General features: G+C 42.6%; 1 protein-coding gene across 1 annotated transcript; it reads right to left on the reverse strand.

Annotated features, from left to right (window-relative positions):
- Positions 1–516: 516 nt before the first annotated feature.
- ptpra (protein tyrosine phosphatase receptor type A) lies at positions 517–23,082 on the reverse strand. The gene is made up of 22 exons (XM_086117228.1): positions 22,661–23,082; positions 15,787–15,834; positions 15,490–15,571; positions 14,071–14,511; positions 10,347–10,446; positions 10,113–10,186; positions 9,556–9,692; positions 9,348–9,438; positions 9,176–9,252; positions 9,012–9,048; positions 8,836–8,933; positions 8,457–8,576; positions 8,182–8,348; positions 7,960–8,095; positions 7,684–7,833; positions 7,504–7,597; positions 7,339–7,415; positions 7,115–7,249; positions 6,864–6,989; positions 5,324–5,475; positions 4,437–4,572; positions 517–3,845 (listed from the first exon to the last, which is right to left on the reverse strand). Exons 3-22 carry the CDS (start codon positions 15,563–15,565, stop codon positions 3,771–3,773), a joined length of 2,499 nt encoding a protein of 832 aa, XP_085973354.1. The 5' UTR covers positions 15,566–15,571; positions 15,787–15,834; positions 22,661–23,082; the 3' UTR covers positions 517–3,770.
- Between the last annotated feature and the right edge of the window lie 336 nt (positions 23,083–23,418).

The following is a 23,418-nucleotide window of genomic DNA, read 5'->3' on the forward strand; positions in this document are numbered from 1 at the left end:
TATGCAATAAGTAATATTTTAAAAAATATTCTCGACTTGAGTAGTTCTTATGCTGACAGTTTAGAACACCGACTATGCCTGTATTGAGAAAGATGAAAAATATTTTTAAAATGGGACTTCTCAGGAAAACAAATAATGGAGAAGTGTAAAAGCTCAAATATATCTGATGGGAATTTGAAGGATTAAACATCAGTTGAAGACCCTTCAAGACCACACAAGAGGACTGTGTGATCTATAATTTTGTCATTTTATGTTAACTTTTCTTTTGATGGCGGCGCGGGCACCCGCAGCGGCTCCTCTTGTTGTATGTTGTCTTGAGAGGGAAGAAATTTCATCTGCGCTGTATACATTTGACAATAAAGTTGTACTTGATACTTGAAAGCGGACAAGAATGAGTGACAATTATTTTGGGCCTACCATGCCGCCGGTCCTCACTGCGTTGTAAGCTTTGACTGAGCATCAGGTTGTTGTTCTTGACTTCAAAAAAGCATCGTAGATACAGACTGAGAAGGAAAAAAAAATCTCAAGCACTTTATTAGTTTGGAACAGTATCTTGCTTAGAAAGGCCATCTGGCATTATATAATTATATATCTTTTTCCCCCCGTATATATAATTATATACACATATATTCAAATGTTGAATAACAAAACACTAGAAACCAACATGGGCAAAATAAAAAGTTGGATTACCTTATGACAATGATACCAATTAAAAATTGCAAACAAAACATCCAATACATTTCAAAATGGTCCCATTACAATTCAATATACAGCTTTTTTTTTCTGAAAAAAGCAAAAGGTGGGTGGGGGAGAAATAAAATAAAGGCAGCAGACAGGAATGAAATATAAATAACCTTACATTATGTACAAAGTTGGGAAATCATTCAACCCGGAACAACAGTTCGATGATGGTCCAAGGTAAACGTCAGCGAGGAAAAGGGACGAGTGAGTGCAATTGGAGACATCAAGGCGACATTTAGGTGGAGAGAAGACAAAGTTTTTTTTTGCAACCATAAAATGGTTTCCCTCTGTGCTGTTGTAGCCGCTGCGCACGGGGTGGGGGGCAAACGAATGACTTATTTTGCAAATGTTGGGTCATTTCCCGATATACACTTTCCACTTCAATCAGCAAGTGACACGTTAGCACGTCTATGAAAATTGATGGCGCGTCAATGAAAAGACGACTTGATTTTGCTTTGGTTCCATCTTTCTCAAAAGCATCCTCCGCATTTTGCGTCTGTAACTAGAAAGCAAACCATTTTAGACCTCACCGCATATCGGCAGTAATATTTCTTGGGGGAAAATTAATAGGAGGCACTTTTGTTGAAGCAAAACGGTGGTTTACATGAGTTGGCACAGTGTCATGTGGAGAAGTGTCTCATGATTCAAACACCACCAATGACCATGAAGATGAAGCGTAAACTGACAATCAGATACGTGTCCAATTCTTGTACAAAAGTGACAAATGGAAAGAAAGAAATGTCGCGAACAGGTTATGTGCAAATAGCACAATGCACAAATATTACAATTTCAGTGGATGGTCATACATTTGCTACTTGAAATCCCTACAGAGGATGAATAGAAGGCTTACAGACTAAAAAAAAGGGATTTGAATCCCCACAATTTTCATCATCATGTGGGTCTTTATTTCATTGTTGTTTTTTTTTCTTCTGGTGCAAATAGTGCATGAGATAATCGACATCTCCAACTGCTTCCCGGCTCACCACGAAAATTGCTGAATGTACTTGTCATTATTTGGTACATAAGGGTCACATCAGTGTGGTGCAAATTATGTTCACGTGTGAATCTCTTCTGAGATTGGGTCATCATTAAACATCTCAATAGCTTGTTAAACGCCGAGGAAGATTTTGACATTATGTTTTCAATGCCGTCTGTGTGTTATAATGACACAAAACTATTGATTTCTGTGACCAAAAAAAAAAAAAGTGAAAAGAGCAGTCTGTACAATTTTAGTATGCGCCGGCAATTTCTTGAGTTCTATTAACATTGGTATTTTCTCCACATTTTCTGCAATCGCCCAGTGGGGGGGAAAAATAGATTATGACTTGTAATGTGGCAGGTGCTGATCCAAACTGGCTTGCAAGTCAAAAATGTGGATATTGTCTTTTTTTGTTTTGGTTTTCCAGTGTGTGTGTGTGTGTGTGTGTGTGTGTGTGTGTGTGTGAGGATGAGCTTCATTTCCTGGGTTTGTTCCAGCAAAGATTATGGTTGCCTTGAACACCCCCCATGCCTCACCCCCTTAACTGACATCATTCATTTTCATCACTATCATCAAGAGGGGGATAACCTCATCTGTAATGGTAGTCAGAGTTCAAGTGTGTGTGGTGGAGAACAGCCACTAAAGTCACACCGAAACGTGTAAACACAGCATGGCACACAAAATTTAAAAACAATTAAAAAAAGAAAACTATTGAAGGAAAACCCCATTTTTGTTCAAAACAGCATTCAAATAAAAAGCGACATTCTTCAACATCGGTGTTCACGGTGGGAATGAATGGACATTCTTTTTACTCGCGACACTACAGCGTTGGGATGTCTGGCAGAGATCAAAAAAGGCTCAAAGGAAAAGCAAGAAAGGCTCAACACGACGTTTGAGGAAATACTGCTGTATGCGTGCGCCGCTTTTATCTGACATGCGTGGGCAAAAGAATTGGGACAGCTGACCATACAGAAATGAAAAAAAAAAAAAAAAAAGGAAGAAAATACTCGACAGAGTTGGGCTCTCTTTTACAGGCAAAAACAATTGACATTCTCCTGGAAAGACTAGGGCAGATCCATTTATTCCCAAAATGTATTGATGGTTTGAGGTCAGGGTTCCGTGCAAATTCTTCCAAACATGATCCTGCAAATGTTTGTGGAATAGTAGACTGAATAAATTAACATTTTGTGTGTGGGTGTTGCCATAAATTGCCATAGTTCAGCAGAGGTCTTTAAGATTTTTTTTCTCAAGTGCCTTAATATGATTGGACCCTTAGCTGCAGAAGCAAGTGACAGACAACCTTTGGCTGTCTGCACACAAAAGACTCCGTGACCCCTGCACCATTATGCGTTATAAATGCAAACAATTATTCCAAAAATTGCACCAGGCTGCCGATGCCAATGTGCATTTGACTTGAAATTGATCTTAACTAATTCTGTGAGAACAAATCGATCCGCCTGTGTCATATATCAAAGTCTCAGAGTTTGGCTTTAAGCCTTTGTCACCGCACGATACTACAGCGTGGCTCTGGCAAATCAGAAGCGTTTACATTTTTTCAGTCCTTAATGAGTTAAAAAAAAAACATAAATCTCCAAAGCATTAGTTTTATATTTAGATAGATTTATATATATATATATATATATATATATATAGCAATAAAATACTTTACAGGTGCCACCCAAAAATGCAGCCAAACTTAAAACTGTGTCCAAAAGTAGAAGTTAAACGATGCAACACAGTAAATATGTGTATGTAAGCAATTTAGGGCCTGTATCAACAAAATGTTACAAAATACTCAAGAAGGCATGTCCTTTCCTCTCTGTCCAAATTGCACTGCCCTCCCATCCAGACTGAAATCTTGGTTCCCTTTTCCAGCAGGCAGTTTGTCCCATCCACAGAACCAAACAATAAGTGATGTGTCACCGAAAAGGAAAACAATCCTGCGGCCGGAGGTATGCAGCTTTCTGCACAGTCATGTTTCGTGTGTGTTCTGGGGCATGCACGTGGTGGTGTTAGTATGATGTGGAGCCATCCATCCAATGGTGGGTCTCTATTTGAAATTGGCATAGTCAGAAAAGGCATCAATATACTCCTGGACGACTTTGTAGCAGAACTCGTACTGCTCCTGGAAAGCGGGGTAGAAAATATCACATCAGTCTCAGCGATGGGAAATTCTTTTCTCTGTTCTGCATCATTAATGAGTCAATGATATTATCATCGATCAAGAATTGAGCCCCCCCCCCCTCCCCTCATGGTTTCCTAGCAGTGCCTCGAAATGGGAGCAAAGCACGACTTCTATTGAAATGAAACTCAACCCTTGAACAAAGTTCTTTGACACCAAGACGCCACAAGATGGTGGCAAAGGAATGTTTACAGTTTGGCCTGAGCACACACACACACACACACACACACACACACACACACACACACACACACACACACACACACACACACACACACACACACACACACACACACACACACACACAAAAAAGCTAATCGGTAAGGTTGTTTTTCTGACTCATCACCATAATAGCAAGTAAAATATATACAAACATACATGATATGAAAATGCATCCTCAAGTCAGATGGACTATCACTTGATTAGAATAACTGGTACAATAAAAGCAATGTAAAAAGACGACAAAAAGATGCAGACACCTTGTGGGTAAAAATAATAATGATAATATAATGAAGCAATATAATGCCTGCTCACCAGTGTCTGCACCATGTGGGGCCTCTGCAATCTGAGGCTCTTGACTGTTTGGAACACATCCAGAATGCCTTCTGCCTTCACCCTCTCCAGGACCGTGCTCAATGCACAGAATGTCCCTGTCCGGCCCGCACCAGCACTGTACACATAACGGGAAAAGGAAGCATGTTCACATACAATGAAAGCATGCATGAAGGCCAATTCAATATCAAGTATTTCCAAGGAGAAGAAGCGACTGCACGGTGAGTGTCTCTTGGGCTTTCCCACAATATACTGACTTTGGACTGGTTGGTGTATCAGCAAGGACCCCTACAGTCACAGCGTACTTTTGTTGTAAAATGGGAGGCAATTCTGGCATCATGAGTGGCTTGGTGGCGATTCAAATTATTGTGACACAATAACTAATGCATATCCAAACACAGTGGAACTCCACATTCACAGGAGACGGGGACCATGGCTGACTGTGAAAAACTAACTTCTGCGACTAACTTTGGTTAAGTGGACTCCCAGAATGACCTTTTTTTTTTTTTTGGCGTGGTTAAGGCAGACAATAACTGTTTCTGTCTCGTCTAAGGAGACGGTATGATTCAATAAACACCAGACAGTATATACTGGTGATATTAAAAAAAAAAAAAATCTATTTTATGACATGTTACAGAAAACCGTGAATAGGTGAGTTTCCGTATAACAGAAGGATGGGCAAAAAAAAAAGCTAATGCGTGAACTTGTGAATGCCGAACCAGGAATATGCAGGATCCGCTGTACACTTAAGTGTGGTGGCAAGCACTAGCGTAGACAGGAAAATACAACACTGTACCACAAATTGTCAACGTGCCGCTGGTTGCACAAAAATTATCTGGCAAAAGCCATTTGGGTCCAGTGGCTCTTACCTGCAGTGTACTGTGATTGGATGGTTGCCGGACTGTTGTTGCTGCTTCTGCACTGCAGCTATTATATTGATCATGCCTTTACCGTCAGTGGGGATGCCCACTTCTGGCCATCCGTGGAAATGAAACTGACGCACTGCTCGCGCTTTGTTCTCCTGCAAGGATGAAAGGAAAGTGAGAAAAAAAAGATTATTTGCAGTCGTTAAGATTATTGGTAGGATAGATGGAGTGGTGCTGCCGCAGTTGGTAAACATCCATCCATTTTCCGAACCGCTGAATCCTCACTAGGGTCGCGGGGGGTGCTGGAGCCTATCCCAGCCGTCTTCGGGCAGTAGGCGGGGGACACCCTGAACCGGTTGCCAGCTAATCGCAGGGCACACAGAGACGAACAACCATGCATGCTCACACTCACGCCTAGGGACAATTTAAGAGCGTTCAATCAGCCTGCCATGCATGTTTTTGGAACGTGGGAGGAAACCGGAGCACCCGGAGAAAACCCACGCAGGCCTGGGGAGAACATGCAAACTCCACACAGGGAGGCCGGAGCTGGAATCTGCACTGTAAAGTCGATGTGCTAACCACTGGACTACCGGGCCGCCAGTTGGTAAACAAACAAGACAAAAATTTGGGGATGCTGAGTCACGGGTGAAATTGAAGGATGAAGTGAAAATGCACTAAATTGCAACATCTTGAACTTTCTCTTAAGTTTTGTACTTTTGTACTCTTTGCATAACTTTATCAGTGGCCACTTCCCTCTGAGCATATCCTGTTTTAAAGCTTGCAATGAGGTACTGTTTCTCAGTTATTTGGTGTCTTCTTGGTCCCATGATGAAATGTGAACAGCATGATGAATAGGACTCTTAAAAAAAAAAAAACTTTAATTGAACGAGGAAATGTATTGGTCGACTTATGGAGCAAACACTTTGCTCTTTAGTTCTTTGTTAGAGGACAAGATGTGCAAAAAAAAAAAAAGACATTGAAGAGATGAACATGTGCATTCAAAAGTTTAGAGAAGGTCAAATTAGGTTCACCCATAAAGGTTATAGTGCATTTTAGGGTCATTCTGAAATTTCACCCAAAATCTGAATATCCCTTACTTTACGTTAGTAAATCGCAATCACTTAGTGTCCTTATATTAACAGTATGTTTTTATTTTATGTTTGAAATAAGAAAAAAATATGTCTTTGTTCAATTGTCTTTGCCAGCAGTGAGTGACAGGCAGAACAAGTTCACTGCTCTACCACTAGATGGCAACATGTACAATTAACTTGCGTCTACTGTACCCAGTTGCAATTCATACAACAGAATAATAGCTTTGTATTCAACTAAACGCCTCCTGAGTTCACATTAAGTACAATTGTGAGAGAAATTCATCATCATTTCAGTCTCTCTCTCTGGTTTGTGGTATTTTTGTTTGGTGTCGTGCCGTGAGATTTTTCGATTGCATAATATGCAACGTGGTTGCAACAAAGGTTGGGACACACAGGTGGACGATCAGTGTGGGTGGAACATTTTAGTTCAATTTTTTTACATTTTTATTTACCCTGTTGTTGGTAACCAGGAGGTCACGCACTGTGTAGCTCTCACTCTCTTCCTCCCTTTTAAGTTCAATGGAGATGTCACCGTAGACCACGACGCCATCACTGGGCCAATACTGAGCACACTTTTCCTGCAGGAGCAAAACAGCGAAGCAATCACGCCATCAAAATCTCCTACGGGAGTATTTCGGTTATTATTACGTCCGATAGATACGGCGGCCATCGTGAATAGTCCACATTGCGCAGTTCCACAAACCTGCCCTCTCTCCTCCAGCTCAGTGAGCATGACTATTGAGCAGCTTCTCCATTCCCAGATCATCCTCCAGAAGTCCTCAATGGTGTGCTGCAGAGGGCCTTGGCTTGCCATGTACGAGTCTTTCTGCCGGTAGCCCTGCAAAAAGTGAGTGATGGAGAGAGCCGTTTGAATGGAATCAAAACCGAGCGAGAAAGCGGCGAGCAGGAAGCAGCTTTTGAACTGACATCAATGAAAGACGCGTTGACGTAGTCCGTGTTCTCCTCCCCTCGTTTGACTGGAATGATCACTCGGTTGAACTCGTCTATGAAAAGAGGAATACACAACTTTGGGTTGAGCGGCCATCGGTGCCGACCGCACTAACAAGGCGCGAAGCATTCTGCTTCCCTCACATGGAATGATCTGTAGCACTCTGTTCTTCTTCATGTTAGCAGGCAGATTGCCTGTTCTCATCTTGTCATTTTGGATCTTGATGGATGTCAGTTTCTAAAAGTCATCGGGGAACGCGTTTGATTTAAATTATGCTAACTAGCTCGAGAGAGAGATGTCTGTCATCTTTTGATGAAAACAACCTTGAATTCAGCCTCCAAACCACTGCAGCCAGCTCCTGGTGAAGGGGCGTACAGTTTAGCCAGGTGGGACTCCAGAGAGGTCACCTCCAGCTCTGTGTCGCCGTACAAATAGTGCTCTAACAACGCTTGGAAGATGAACACGTACTGCATCTGTGAGTTGAAAGAACGAGAGTAAGAGTTGTCAATATGCACATAATCAAAACGATACTGCAATTGCGCGCACACTGAAGATGCAGTTAAAGTAGTGATGTTATTTTGCTCCAGAATGTGTCTTACATCAGTCTGGACCATCTGACAACGCTGGGCTCTGATCCTGGTGACAAAGCCGAACACGTCCACCTTCCTCTCGGTGTTCATCATGTCCAACATGGCATCGATCACAATGAATGTACCCGTTCGTCCTACTCCCGCACTACCACAGAAGTGAAAACACAAGAGGTCGCTCTTGTGAGTTGTACAGCACGCCAACAGAGACAACTCCATTCGTCCGATACTTACCTACAGTGGACCACAATGGGTCCGGCGTACTGAGGGTTGTACGTTTTGACTTTCTTGAGAAACTTCAGCATACCAATGGGGGTGAAGGGAACGCCGAAATCCGGCCAGCTGGTGAAGTGGAACTGAGTGACAAGCCTTTGAGGCTTTTTGCCCGATACATCCCCAACCTGAGACACAATCAAACCAGAGCGAGTCAGTATCCTAAATTCACTTCACCGATCAGTACGACATCCGTCAACCTCAGATATGCTAGTTCCGGAGTTCCTCACTCTTACCTGTTGGATGCAAAACTTGCGGATGGTGTAATCTACGAGGACCATCGTGTCTTCCACAGAAACGCGGATGTTCCCGTATGTCCAACAGCCCTGGTCCGGCCAGTACTGGGCACACTTACACTAAAACACAGACATACAAATGCATATTGCAGCATATACAAAAGTGTCAAGGGTCCTTGGGGAACGAACCGAACTTCATGTAAAAAAAAAAACAAAACCCTAAATTACAGGACACATAAAAAAAAAAGTAATAATTTGTCGCGCGCCACATGTTAAAAATAATGGACTGCAAATATTATACAGCAAGGATGCACGTAGAAGTCACTAAAATATGACACTTGGCACTTGAGGATTGACAAACTTGAAATTGCTCCGCTACCTCTTTCCTCTCCTTCAGATTGGTCACCATCACTATGGTGGCCGTGTTCTGCTCCCAGATCATCCGCCAATAGTCATTTACTGTTTCCTCCTTCGGTCCTGAGAGGAACAAAGGAATTAGCAAAGAGTTGGATGCCCTCATGTGTCACTATAAATGTTGTTTTAGTGATATGTTACCTTGAGCTGCAACAAACTTATTCTTCTCCTGGTAACCCTGCATAAAAAGTAGGCAAGAGATGACGCGGACAACAAAGTGGGGAGAAAGGGGGTCATTATTTTACAGTCAAAGCACAACAAATGCAATTTTTGTGATATGAAGTGATTACTATTGCAGTACAAACGTTTATAAAGGAGGCATTGATGAAGTCAGAGTCTGGAACGCCTTCCAGAGATGAAAGATGCACCCTGGAGTGATCATCTAAGAAAAGAGAAAAGTTTTGACAAACGTCTTACAACACTTCCCACTTATGTCAAAGGGACGGACGGTGTCGCCGAGTTCAGTGGTTTGCTTACATGGCAGGATGTTGACATATCTGTTCTTTTCTTTATTCTCCTCCTTGGATGCGGCGTCGCATGTTGCCTGAATGGGGCAGACTGGAAGAGCCTGAACACAGGAAAATGTATTTGTGTGAGATAGTAGAAGCGAGGCAAAATGTACACTACAGGTGTTTGGATGGGATGTGTGTTGGGGTGGGGGGAGGGGGGGGGTGATTGGTCGTACATTAAACTCCTCCCTGAATAACTTGTTGTCATCAGCCATGCGACGATTCATTTCTTCCTCAAGCTTGTCGACAGGAAGGGGTGGGTACTTCCTGTTTGTGCTGGGTGAACGGGCCAATAGCGGCACACTCTGGAGTTCTGCAACGCCGGGTAGGAAGCCAAGGAGACACAAGTGAAGGAGACGAGGGAAGAAAAGGGTCAAATGACACAGGTGGAGAGAGACAACAGGTTTGTCTTTAGGATGAGATACACAAAGCCTCGTTTAGTTTGTACTGCTTGATTTTGTGAACACCACCAGAAGGCGGTGTGACTCAACACTGGTTAAGTGTTGGCAGAGAACAAAAGCCTTCTGCCAACAGTCGATGAAATGTTATCAGTTCAGGGATCCCGATCAATCAAATGTTACCCGAAGCAATGCGGGCTAATAAGATGGATCAAGCCAGCATACATATTAGCTGATATTCCACCACCACAAAAGAAGACCCGGTAAGTGTGTCGTCACATCGGGTGATAGACAGTCCGTCAAGCATCATGCAGACGGACAATGAATTGCTTCACCTGTATCATCTGATCTTCCGTTAGTCAATCGGAAGGAGTTGGAGTGGCTTCCCGCCTGCTTGTATTTTTTAAACCTGTCAGTCAACAAAAACAAAACGGTGACGCACACGTCAAGTGAGACCAACTCATTGCACAGTCATGTCTTGTTGACCAACAGCAATTGCCATGGCGACAGCAGCACTTCAGACCGCCACAAGAGGTCTCAGACGAGAGAATCTTTTGCATTTCACAAACCTGAGCATGTAGAGGATGATGATGATGAAGATAATAACCAACAAGGAAGAAAGGGCCACCATCACCGCTATGATTGGCATGTCATCAGAGGGGTTGTTGTCTTGGGGAGAGAAAAAAAAGAAGCTTCCATTCAGTGTGATCGTATGGCAGTATCGCGAGCGTACCAAATACGCTTAAGACTGTGCTAAATGTTACATGGAAGCAAAACAAGAGTTGATTGAATTCCAATCAGTGCGGTATTGTGCTTTGTAACCAACAAACAAACCTGTTTGCTAAAAGGAAATTAAATCAGCCTGAATAGTACAACATAAATTACCGCAAAGTCCCTTTCTTGTCGAGGTCAATGAGTGCGCTTCACATTGGCCACGACAATATTCGACTGTTCATGTTAATTAGCTTCACATTTTGTATTCTGATGTGACCCTCCATGAAAATCAATTTGACACCCCCAAAAGTAAAACGATTTCCAAACACTGGACAACGTTGAGACAAGCAGCCGCCGGCTGGCTTTGAAATAATACAGAACGAGGAGAGTACGGTGTTTCTGGCGTTCCAGTTAAATATGTACGGTGAAAATTCAACGTACAGTTTGAGTTATAAATGATTGTTTTTACTCATTTTCATTACCGGTACATTATTCTCTCCAGCATAATATGTCACTTAGCGTAAGTGTGCCGATACAAGAAACAAGAGAGCCAAACACTGATTTCTAGATTGTTCCTTTCTGTAATGGTTATCTGTGTTAATATTTAATTAGCTTTCTCAAGAAAAAAACAAAACAACCCAACTCAAGTGCAACATGGTGTCTCTCGGAGCAGATAAATTGCACTTAAAAAATGTGTCAACTCCACGCCTCTGTGACCAGTCACAAGCGACGTGATGGCAGACAGACAATGACTGTCTCAAGTAATGAAACATTTAGGATGTTTGCAGTAATTCCGCATGAATTATTCACATCATAAATGTTAAATGATCTCTGCATGTTGGATGTATGAGAATCATTTTCCCTCCGCACTGAACTGCCTTGTGAAAGGGCAACGATAGGGGTGGTCACGTACAACTCAACATTACCAAAGCAGTTTATTTTGCGGAGCAAGTTAACATTTTGTTTTGAACTTACGGTTGCTGACCACGATGCATACATCCCCATGACACGCGCAAGTTAGCTCACACTCATTATGTTCCGTATAACCTTTTCACCGCAACAGTGAACACAAAAGGACATGAGTTTTGCCCGACCGACAACGGGAGGTCGTATAAAAGAAAACACTGACTGCTGTTTGCATACCGGCCGCTCTGTAAGACACATTAAGCCACAACAAAAGAAGAGAGAATTCTCTAGACAAATGTATGGGAGTGCTGACAATGCATAGACAAAATTGTCCACTCAATATTCAAGAAAGCTCTTCGGACTCGACGCGCGTCAGAGAATGGACCATTTGACCCGGCCGTGTAACGTTTTCACGCACAATTCCCAGCTCTTTTCAGCGTTCCCCCCTCTGACAATGTGCACACTGAGGAAAAGAAGAGCACAGCAGGCTGCGAGCATCATGCGGACCTGACACAGCCTTCGGGCATTTAATGGGCTCTGCGAGTATTCCACAAAAGGCTCTCAGACAGCCCGAGGGTGACAATGGGAGAAGTTATGAAACGCCGATGAACTCAAAAGTGATCACAAAGTTGACGTGCCATAAAGCGAGAGCCGCAAATCAACATTGGTAAAAGTAGCAAGTATTTTGGTTGCTACAGTTGAGAGTCAGCCGGCAAACTTAAATGCCAGGAATTCTCGTGTGAGGAAAGAAGCGTCGTTTCAACAGCAGCTCAGTAGTTCCGATGGAACGTGGATGGATCTTCTTATGGATGATTGGTTAAATGGAGGCCTGTCACGGCAGGATATTTCCAGAACTGTTACAATGTCTAAAAGCGGAAGAGCTAAAATATTAAAGGTCGCCTCTTGACCAGAAAGCTTGCTTGGCTTTTCTCTGGCGGCTTCTTTGACAGCCTCCATAAAGACACTAAGAAAAATCATTTTGTGGCTCAGCAGCAATTTTATTTTTTATTTTTTGGTCCAAGTAACCATATGTATTATTCAGCGCAATAGGTGAGAAACACGCTGCCTTCACTTGCAGATATGGCAACTGCGGATGACAAAATGAAATTGTAGCCAGCCAGCATAGGCCCCTGGAATATAGTGGGACATAATGAGGAACTATTTGATAGAAATGCACATGCTGACACACGTGATGTCTGAATCACTTGGGACAATGACAGCTAATTTGAGCATAGCAACGTCTTCTACTCATCCATGAATACCGCGTTATGCGGGCAAAGCCCACATCACAGTGAAATGCTTTTCCACTGGAGAAAAATGAGTCACTTCCTCATCAGTCACATGAAAAAACAGAGTATTATCTTGCTTCTCCGTGGACCTCTGGTCTACCGAGATATACTCTCGATGCCGGACACAGAATCTGTTGATGCATATCTTCCTGTATGACTTTTGAAGGCCAGAAAGATCCATGCATCAATTTTGAGGGGGAGAGGTGGAATAGACCCCGGCCGGACTGGTCGGCAGCCAACCGCTGAGTACTTTTCGGCAAACAACCACTCATATTCCCATTCACATCTGTCGACAGAATAGGGTCTTTAATTAACCAGTGAGGGTCCCCAGACTATTTGGAGAATATTTAAACTCCACATAGGAAACAGACTGCATCACAATATTTGGCTTTCCTCTCGTATCATGGCTTGATCACAAAGAACGCAACACATTAGAGCTGAGTCAGATGAGAAGCTAATTAGCCAAATCACCCACTGGGCTGAACCTAGCAGATTTTGAGTTTCATGAAACGTGATGTCCTTGTTGATAGTAATCGCACAACACTAAATCTTACATTTTTACGTCAACGAGAGCAAGGGTTTGGGAGCTTCGGCCCGTCGAAATTGTCTGCAAAATGGGGCGTGACCACATTCCTTTGAACCCTTATATCTATTGGATCAATCTTCACAAAACAGGTATTATTGGAAAGGGAATTCAAAAAAGATCCCAAATCTGCAAGCATAGGGGAGACGGTTGCATATATTAGTAACTTGACCTTTTGACCAATAATTTGACCTTGAAATGTAATTTTCACATGCTCTCTAAAACGACTTCAGTGATGTAAATGTTTTTGTTTGGCACAAAGTGCCCAGTGAGTGATAATCAATGATATTCAACAACAACATTAGTACTACTACTACTACTAGTAATACTACTACTAATAATAATAATAATAACGATTGGGCAGATCATTGGGGATTCATTAAAATCCAAATCTGCTTGGTCAAACCCAGTGGGTGATTTTGGCATGGAACGACCCTAAAACTTTTTAAAATTAATTTATTTTTTTTACAGCTACTCTCTGGACTTCCAGTGCATTTCAGTTTTTAGAAAATACGGTGAAGACCTTATTGATTTTTGCAATGTTGCCTGATAGTAGCAACGGGATAAGGGAGCCAAGGTCAAAGATGAAAATCAGTTCATCCGAAGAACGGGATTTTCGACAGCATCTGACCCAAGATCCCCAAGGGACATATCGGTACACATTGAGAAATCTGTCGGGTTAGAGCTTTGAGGGCGTTTTTGTGCTGTTGATCGTCACCATGTGAGGACTACTGTTATTTGAGACACTGCTCAAACAGGAAGGGCGTGAAACAAGGAAACGAGTAAGGCGCTCGTACTCACCATGCGGGCTACCATCTGGGGTGTAATCCATGTCATGGTCTGTAGTGGTCTCTGTCTCCATGGTCATGTCATCGTCGTCAATATATGTTTCGGGAGTAGGGGTGTCTGGAATGGGCGGTGTGGTCCCATTCTCACCTCCCACCGAGGTGGTAGGAGCGGGAGTCTCTGGGCTGGGCGCTGGCAAAGGACCATGAGTTGGAGTTTGAGGTTGGGGAGGAGGAATTGGCGCCAACCTTATAGTGGCATTGGGACCTTCAACTAGGACATCCTCGGCACCAGCCGGGCTTGCTATTGTTGTTGTCGCTGTAGTGATTGTCGTTGGGGTGGCTTCGAGGGGCAGTGTTGCGGGTGGGACTGTGGGGGGTAGTGTGGGCGCGACTGTGATGTTGATGACAGGTGCCGTGGGGGGTTGGGTTGATTTTGGAGAATTATTTGGAGCACCTAGAGAATAATGGGATAGTAAGTTAAGCACATTAAAGTGGCTTTCTCTAAATTCTAAGAAGTTAATACCATGTTTCAGATACAGTCTATCCTCTTAAGATGTCTGCCCGGCTGATTTAAGACCTACTTTACCAAGTCATCTTTTACTGACTGTGGGATTCCAGTGTTTCCCAGCTATATCGTGGTTAATCATTTGCACCTCGCAGATTTTTATGTAATTTTTTTTATTCTATGATTTTTTTTTTTTTTACAGTCAAGTCTTACGCACCTTCAGTCTAGTACCATATTGTGCTGCAACATACCAGGCAGCCCTTAAGTCTACTACAAGAGATGCAGCATAGCAATAAGACAAAGAAAAAGAGGTAGAGAAGGTCCCTAACTGAGCTCCAGTAATCATTAGTTATGGAGACAATGTGTGTATGTTGATATTTAATCCTGAAAGGTCATCATTAGAAATACACACATTTTAAGGACCCTGATTAAAAAAATAAAATAAAAAACATGACACAACACATACTTTTCCGATACAGTGGTACCTCTACTTTCGAACGTCTCTTCATACGAAATTTTCAAGTTACGAAACGCCTCAACAGGAAAACATTGCCTCTAATTAAAAAAAAAAAAATTCAAGATACGAAAGGTAAAAATACAGTATGGGTTGCAAGTCGCAGCTCCGAGTTTCCTGAACGCAAGATACATATAGCTGCTCTGCCATTGGCTATTACCGAGCATTATCCCGGCAACCCATTGGCTAAGAGGGACCTCTACCGTATGTGTCAATATGGGCAGATAAATAAATAGATAGGTGGTTTGGTACAGATTAGGGCAGTGACATGGAAAATGCGTCTCTACATACAAAATTTTCTAGTTAAGAAATTTCTTCCGGAACCAATTAATTTCATAAGTAGAGGTACCGCTGTAATTGTTACACTACTTTATAAAAATTTAAATGTACTGTATCTGTACAAACACTCTTACTTGTGACCAGGACATGATCTTGGGTTGAGACCCTGAGGGCGAGACCTAGCAACAGGAGCAAGGGACACGCACCCATTCTGCCCTATATCAAGAACATTAAAAAAAAAAAGTGAATAATTTTGATCATGAACATTTTTAGGGGGGAAAAAATATATAAAATCATATCATGCAGTGTTTTGTGATGAACCGCACATAATAAAATACTTTATTGACATGGTGTATGATTCTGAATATATATACTTATGCTTTATCATGTTTTTGTTGTTCAAAATGAATCCATGATTAGCCTGTGTTTACCTGAAAAAAACGAAGTTGAGCTCAGTCACTCATTCGCACAGCAGTTTTCTGGAACACAAGGGAGGACAAAGTGTTACGCAGAGAATCGATTCCACCTTTTACACATCAACTTGCTCTTTGTCAAGATAAGGAACATCACATGTAGTCAGTCTTGATTGTATGCACTCATGAGCATCAATTAAAAATTTTACAAGTTACGCGACTAGACCAAAAGCTTGGCAGCTTGGAATGAGAATCCCTCTGCACCTCACAAACTGATTTGAATCCGAGTCAGCTGGCAACAATTCTTAAAATAAATAAATAAATAAAACAATCTGACGGTGTAACTTCTCATTACTTTTAAAATAAAGCTTTTTCATTCATGACAACACATTCCTTTGACTAAAATATTATAGCACACATTTACTTTCCTTATCTTTTCTTCAAACAAAATTGAAGCATGTATTTTCCAGTACATACTTGTTAAATGTTACATTCTTATATACAACCGATACCGGAGACTCAACAGTTACCTGTTACTCAAAGTTGATCCCCTTTTCAGGGAAAAAAATTGACAAAATCATTGTCGGCAGAGACTGACATGCTGCTGCTCGGCTCTTAGGCATGTTGTGGCTTGACTGCCGTGCAAATATTTGTATTCAGGACGTCAACTCAGCAAACAAATATTGGTCATTTACCCACCAAACAACAAGGAAAATAAGCATTGTTGTCACTTTAATATTTCCTTTGGGAAACTGGTTGATCCACTATTTAAGATACTTGCAGCCAAGGTGGGGGGTGACTGACGGCCACAAGGATTTGGAGAAAGCACGACTACCGCTGGGTGGAAGGGCATACAAACTGTAATCCTGGATCCCAATTGAGACGACGGCCTCTCTGACAGAGCTGTGATAATCCGCGGCCCTAATCTCATGATTTTGACCCTGGAATAATCCAGTCCATCTGCTTGTTTACAGATACTTGAGCACTGGGTGAGCCAAAGACGGGGCACAACATCCTGCACAAATCGGATGCTTTAAATGGAATATTATCGCCTAAGTGGGTAGAGAACAAATTGGGTGTTAAAAACATAAATACGGCTATTTTTGTGCCATGTTATAAACACGCAATTTAATCTATGATGACAACAATCGTTATTTGCTGCTGTGGTACGAGTAACCTAATCGAAAGGATTATCGAAGCATTTGACCACTCACTAATAACGCTTCAAGGAAGATGCACTTGTTAGCATAGTTTTCCTGTGAATATTACAAAAGTAACTCGCGATTGCGCCGAAGAGCCACTGATGGAATGAGGCAGCTCAGGACTTCTACAGTTGGCATGCCAGAAAGACCACGTCCGTACGGTAGCTTGTTTTTAGCCCCGCCCTTCCGCCCCAAAATCCAGACGACTCAAATGGGGAAAGTGTCTAATGCTATATCTCAAAAATTCAGTACTAAATTATTTTCAGTCTATGAAGATCTTTTCAGCACTCCTCTTCAAACATTTACGATAAATACAGACCTTTAACTGCCTTTGCGATAAAGGTATTTTGCCCAAAAATCGAAAATGCGCTTTTCGTCCATTTTCGATGACCCAATTTTTGGTCCATCTCTATCGACCAACAACATGGCGAAGGACAACTTAAATTTTAACAACATATCGACTGCCTCCAACCTTACTGTTGATATTAAGCGCATTGTTTTGAACTGAATAAACAACTAAGCCAATCATATTGATTTTTCAAATACAACCAACTTTCTGTAAGTTAACCGGATAATAAAACCCCATGGCAGTGATTGTAAAAGTACATCATTTTAAAAGTCTTAATTATGCTCTATTGGTGGCGACGTTAGGCAGAACGTTAAAGGGACACTGTAAAAAATGTAATTGCAAGTGTGCCATTTAAAGGGGTGTTGGAAACAGTATGGCAAAGTTTTCACTGATGTGTTATGATCATCATTTTTTTTACTCTGTGCAGTAAAAGGCGTATAACGTGGGGAAAATACTGTCTTTTTGCATATATCGTGACAAAAATGTTAAGATTTGAACACTGTTTCCTGCGCAACAGTCGACACTGCTGTGCAGAACCTGATACCTCGTATCCAAGTGAAGCGAGTCCGCCCACAACCAACTAATGAAGACAGCTGCTTCGCTGCCTGCGGCCAAGTGCAGACCTCATAGGAGTGAAATCACGCAACAGTGAAAGGGCCGAACTGTTCACATGCCATTTCATTCTTGGAGTGAAAAGAACCCATTTAGGTACAATATAAAACAAGTCCCAATTGACACCACCGGGACAAGCAAAGGCGAGCTCGGTATTCATTTCATATGGTTCTCCAACTCTGTCAAATCTTGTCATTTCAGTGGACTTTGGCATAAAATTGATAGATTAATAAAATGGTTGTTTGTCTGTGTGTGCCCTGCGATTGGCTGGCAACCGGTTCAGGGTGTCCCCCGCCTATTGCCCCAAGACAACTGGGATAGGCTCCAGAATGCCCCGCGACCATTGTGAGGATAAGCGGATCGGAAAATGGATGGATGTTTGACAAAGAACTACTTTTTCAGTGTTTACACACAACTGCGATGTTTTTAACTTTCGCAATGTTTTTAACATTAGCCTCCGCGCGGCAAAATCCTTCCCTCTGGCTTTTTGCAAGGCATTCTGTTCAACTGGTGGTTGCAGAAAAAGAAAATGGTGGCTTGTCTCTGTCCATTCATTGCATATTAAAACACTTTCTATGTCTTGAGAGTAGGAGGGAGGGGTGTCTGGGCCAGCAGGAATACTGTGAATGCCTCTCTTCACGGGAGGCAGAAGTGAGCCTAACTCAGGGCCGCTCCCGACGCTTTCTTTGAAACAGACCACAGATTTTGTCCCCGGTGCCACATACAACAGCCGCAATCCTCTGGACTTCCCTGGCTGAGGGATACGACTCCACGCCGGTGTGGTTTGTGTTTTTGCTGGCTTTCATTCATCAGCTGGTGGCTTGTTCGGGAGGCGAGGAGAAGCACAGGGCTGCTATTTGGGCTAATTTCACCAGCATGGGTGGCCTTTTTTTTTTTGTGCCTGTGATGAAGCCTAAATTCATGATTGGCTGGCATCGGGCTCCGGGGGATCATAAAATTCACTGGAGTAAGTTGAAGTAATGAGTGAGTGAGTGGCTTTGCTCGACGTCGACTTCATTGTGGGGAACGGATGAGGAGGTGCAAAGCAAAACCTCCCCACAGAAGCCACAGTGACCCTCAAGCGTTGTGTGGAGCCAAAAGACTCAATGACAAGCCCGGTCACTATTTTGTGTCACTTGAGTCTGAATTCAACTACCGGTAATACATTAGCTATCGATTCCCAACATCATGTAATAAATGTTCTCCAGTGAACTACTATTAATGTTATTGATCCGAAAAGGGAGGTGGGGTAAGCAATAAAAGTGATTTGAGTAGCTTTATTTGAAATGATTGGAATTTGAAGATTATCGCCTTGAAGTGCATTTTGCTCCTCGTGTGTAAGATGAAACAAACGCGTCTACAAGGTGACGAAGCCATGCGAGCTTTTAACTTCATGTTGGTTGATTATCTGTGATCGGAAATTGGAACAAATCAAGTATGAGTGGGCTTATCAAAAACCTTTTTCCACTCACAAAATCCATATTTTTCAGGGAATACAATCAATAGAAGGACAAAAATGTCATGTCCACCATCTTAATATGTGACATGTGAATGTATACTGTAGTATGGAAGTACTTTGCATCCTCGAATGGATATAAATACAACTGAATGATATATTGTATGTTTTCCTCTCCCTTTGGTTCAGTTCTTTCAGTTTTATCAAAAGGACATGTATTACTTTTTGAACCAAACAAATATTTATGTGGAACCCATGAACGAATACCATTTAAGAAGGTGCTGCAAGCGCTAATTGTACCGTTTCCTATTCTTCAAAAAGAAAATCATTCATTGGAGTTCTTTCACAATAGGGAATTAAACCGCAAACTCATATCTCAGACTATCCCACCACACTTGTCTCCTCCTTTTCCTCTCAAAAGATAAGAGGCCAAGGCAAGACGAACAGACATCTCAGGCATGACAACATGGCAGCGGATGACGGTACATTCTCAAAATCCACTTAACGCTCTCATTTTTATTTTTTTTTGGTGCTGCTACACAGAAAGCCTCTTCACTTGATACACGCTTCAGACTTCTTTTTTTCTTCTCCAAACTGGTGAAGAGACAACCACAGTTTGTCCTCTACTGTGGAATCCCCGATGCGATTTAACGACAGCTCAAAAAGGAAGCCCAAGTTTAGTTTCACAAATCACAACAGCAATGTATTTCCATACTGTCATCACATCGTTAGACATGCTGCAGACATAATGGAGTTCTATACAGTTTTATTTAATCCTTGGATTGCCAAATCAACATTAGAAAGGGTCCGTAGCTTCAGGATGCACTGCCATTAGGGGTGGAACGATTCGTTTTTACAGCGATTCGATTTGGATCCTGACTCGTGGTTGCCGATAAGTTTCAAGGACGCTAATGGTTCAGAACACGGCATTTAACTCGTAAGGGTCTTCAACACAACTGATAATTCACATCCTCGACATCCACTTGGTTTGGTGTCACTTTTGAGACTTAATACCAAATTAAGCCACGGCGACTACACCGAAACATGGACATTATTTTAATTCCCTGCAATGCACAGCGAAATCACCGGATCCACCAACAAATTACATACAGCTAAAAATCAACGTCCCACAAAGCTTCAGAATTATCTGGATGGAGCTGTATTTGTCTCGTCTGGGGCAGGAGCACAGTGCCCCTCCATGGAAAACTCTGCACGCCTACAAGCGGAAATAAAAATACAGTTCTTGTCCCACCCAAAAAAGTCAATTCCGAGCAGTGCGCCAAGGTATACTTTCGGTGTCCATTCGATACTGAAGTTTATCCACAATCTAGGCCAACAGTGAAAAGTATGGTGTGAGGGTCACTGGAGATGTACAAGACAGAAATAACATATTGTCTATAAATAGCTTGAAAAAAAAAAGGTATGGACAGCAAAATGGAGATGGTGCTGGCACACTTCGCAGTTAATACAATGAAGCGCCCTGACATCATGCGCACAGATGGTTCTACATATGGCATTGTGATGTAGGTGCGCATACTCAAACCTAACAAATGGGATGGGGGGGTGGAGGGGAGAAAATTTGTCATTGCAGGCTGTTTAGGGAAGAAGAATTTTGCACTTCGCACTCCCACACACACACACTCACGCCAGTATTCGTTCACTTTTCGCAGTTGATACTGTACGCTCCATGATTCCTCCGATAAGTGAATTTTCATGCAATAGAAGTTTAGTTTTTTTTTAAACTCAACTCAACTGTATTTATATAACACACCATTACAACCCCCGCTTGGTTTTAACCCTTCCAAACACTTGTCACACTTAATAAATGTAACTTTAAAAATGCAAAATGAAGAATAAATACTGGCGCTGTAAATTTTTGTACTTCCGTCTGAAGTTCTTCGTCTTCCATTTAGAAGACAAAGAAGAAGATGAAGAAGTCAAAAAAGAAAAGCAAGAGGAAAAATGATCATCAACGAAACTAAGTTTTGGTTTGCACAACATGGATTTACGACCCCAAAAGGTGCATTACCCACTAGGATTGTACCTTCCGCTGTAATAAGACACGGAATTCTGGTTCAGGTAAGTCATTTTAAACTAAAAAGAAAAACTTTAAACGTATTTAATAAGCGCATGATTCTTCGTTCTCTCGTGTGTAGTCTATATTTTTTTGACTGGTCCGACTTTAGAAGGCAGAAAACTAGCAAGAAAACCCACAATAGATGAAGTAATGGTCATAAATGAAAACCTCGTGACAGAGTGAAGCCGCAATAAACGAACCGCAAAGTAGTGAGGGAAACCATGTGGAAAAGGACTGCACTCTTTCACTCCCTTGTTAAGAGTGTTGTACAGTGTCAAAATCACAGGATTTATTGGAAAAGCTTCCTGAGGTATGGGGGATATGTGCTGCTTCTCAGAGTATGTATCCAGATGTGATGAGTCAAGTTTAGTAGACATTGCAATCTGTGTTTGTCAGTTGTTCAGTCCAGGTTCTTCCACACCCTCACTCCTGATCATGCATCACTTTTAACAAGACTTGGAAGCGGTCAAAATATGACCCTATGGCATTTACATTTACAAGTGTGAGCAACACTTAGAACTAACAAGCAAATAACAGTGGCATTAGAAAAGAAGAACTTTAAAATAGTGTGCACTCTTACACTGGACGAGAGGGGGACAGATGTATCTTGGAAGACAAGAGGGAGGAAAACCTCGGAGGAAGTTCTGAAGGGGGATTTCAGGTGCCCTCGTGGACGCTGCGATGTGACAGAGCTAATATGCTAATGTTGGGGTGATCTTATTCCTGTTTGTTGCTCTTGTGTAAAAGCCACCCCCCGCCCGCTCCCACTCAACTATCTTCACTCGCACCCTCTCCGAACATGCAAATAAACACAGTGGCGACCCAATAAAGTGGACTCACCAGCGAGACAAAACTAGATCTCTCTCAACTCACTGTTGTGGTTCCAGCACAAATCACTTCTGCTTCTAAAATCATCAGTGGACCTTTCTTTCCACATAGCCCCCCCTCCCTTTCACTAATATTTCCCTCCCTGCCTCCGAGCTACTCGTCGAGTAGTAACAAAGAGCTTGTACAACTTAAGGTCTCTAGATTTTTCCAAACACGAACATGGCAAGTCTCCCCATTGCTCAAGTTTCAAAGTAGGGTACCTGTGAAAAAGTAAACGCTAAGGGTGACAAAGCAAGAGGAAACACGATGGTACCGACAGTGGAACATGTGTGATTTAGGTTTGGAACAACCCAAACAACAAAACTCACCAAGACTCCAGTAACGCCCAGAGGAAGCTCTGAAGGGAGAAAAGGCCAAAGAAAATAGGAATGTGGGCCCGCTTGCTGGTCCACGCTGTCGGCCACGGCCCGGCCCCTGTCTCCACACCCCTGGAGCCGAGAGGGACGGCGGGGTGGGGGACCTGGTGATATCAGAGGAGGGAGGCGAGATCTGGGACACGCCGCCAACACTTGGCTGTCACTTGACGTGCTAAATCCAAGAAAACGAATCGCAATCCGGATCAATCCGCCCTCACGTATCGCCGCTTCAAAGTGTATCTTCCGGTCATATTTGGGGGCTTAATCCCAACTGTTAGTCCGCTCGGGCGCGTCGGGCGACCACTCTAGACCGCCATGTTGTGTGTCTGTGTATGAGGAAGAATGGGAAACGAGCGGCGTTCTCCCAAACCAGGCCCTCTGCTGTCCAACCGTCTCCTCTCCAGAGCTGCTCTGTACACTGCAGCGACATCCGCTGGCTCTTGGAAGTATTGTGGCACATCTGCCGCGCGGAGAGCCTGGGGGCCTTTCTACGGGTTCATTTGCGTACACGAAGCCGGGGCAGGAAATCGACACATTTCGGGCGGTGAACCTGAATTTGAACTCCGTAAATCAGGGATGGGCAACTGACGGCACCCTTAATGGACCCTTGACGAATTACAAAAATAATGATGACCCAAAAAAAAAGATATTTTTTTCTTTTTACAGACATAAAAGTGCTCTTTAAAAATGCTGATAAACACTCAATAATA

The sequence above is a fragment of the Hippocampus guttulatus genome, chromosome 8 (assembly GCF_054856545.1).
Source record: "Hippocampus guttulatus isolate MCC_2025c chromosome 8, RoL_Hgut_1.0, whole genome shotgun sequence".
Classification (NCBI taxonomy): domain Eukaryota; kingdom Metazoa; phylum Chordata; class Actinopteri; order Syngnathiformes; family Syngnathidae; genus Hippocampus; species Hippocampus guttulatus.

What these genes read in the sequence shown, in the direction of transcription:
- ptpra (XM_086117228.1), bottom strand. Translation starts at nt 15,565, where the DNA reads ATGGGTGCGTGTCCCTTGCTCCTGTTGCTAGGTCTCGCCCTCAGGGTC. An exon ending in GTTTGGAGGCTGAATTCAAG is followed by an intron (nt 7,598 to 7,683) that starts GTTGTTTTCATC and finishes GATGACTTTTAG; the next exon opens with AAACTGACATCCATCAAGAT. An exon ending in CCAATCACAGTACACTGCAG is followed by an intron (nt 4,573 to 5,323) that starts GTAAGAGCCACT and finishes TTATGTGTACAG; the next exon opens with TGCTGGTGCGGGCCGGACAG.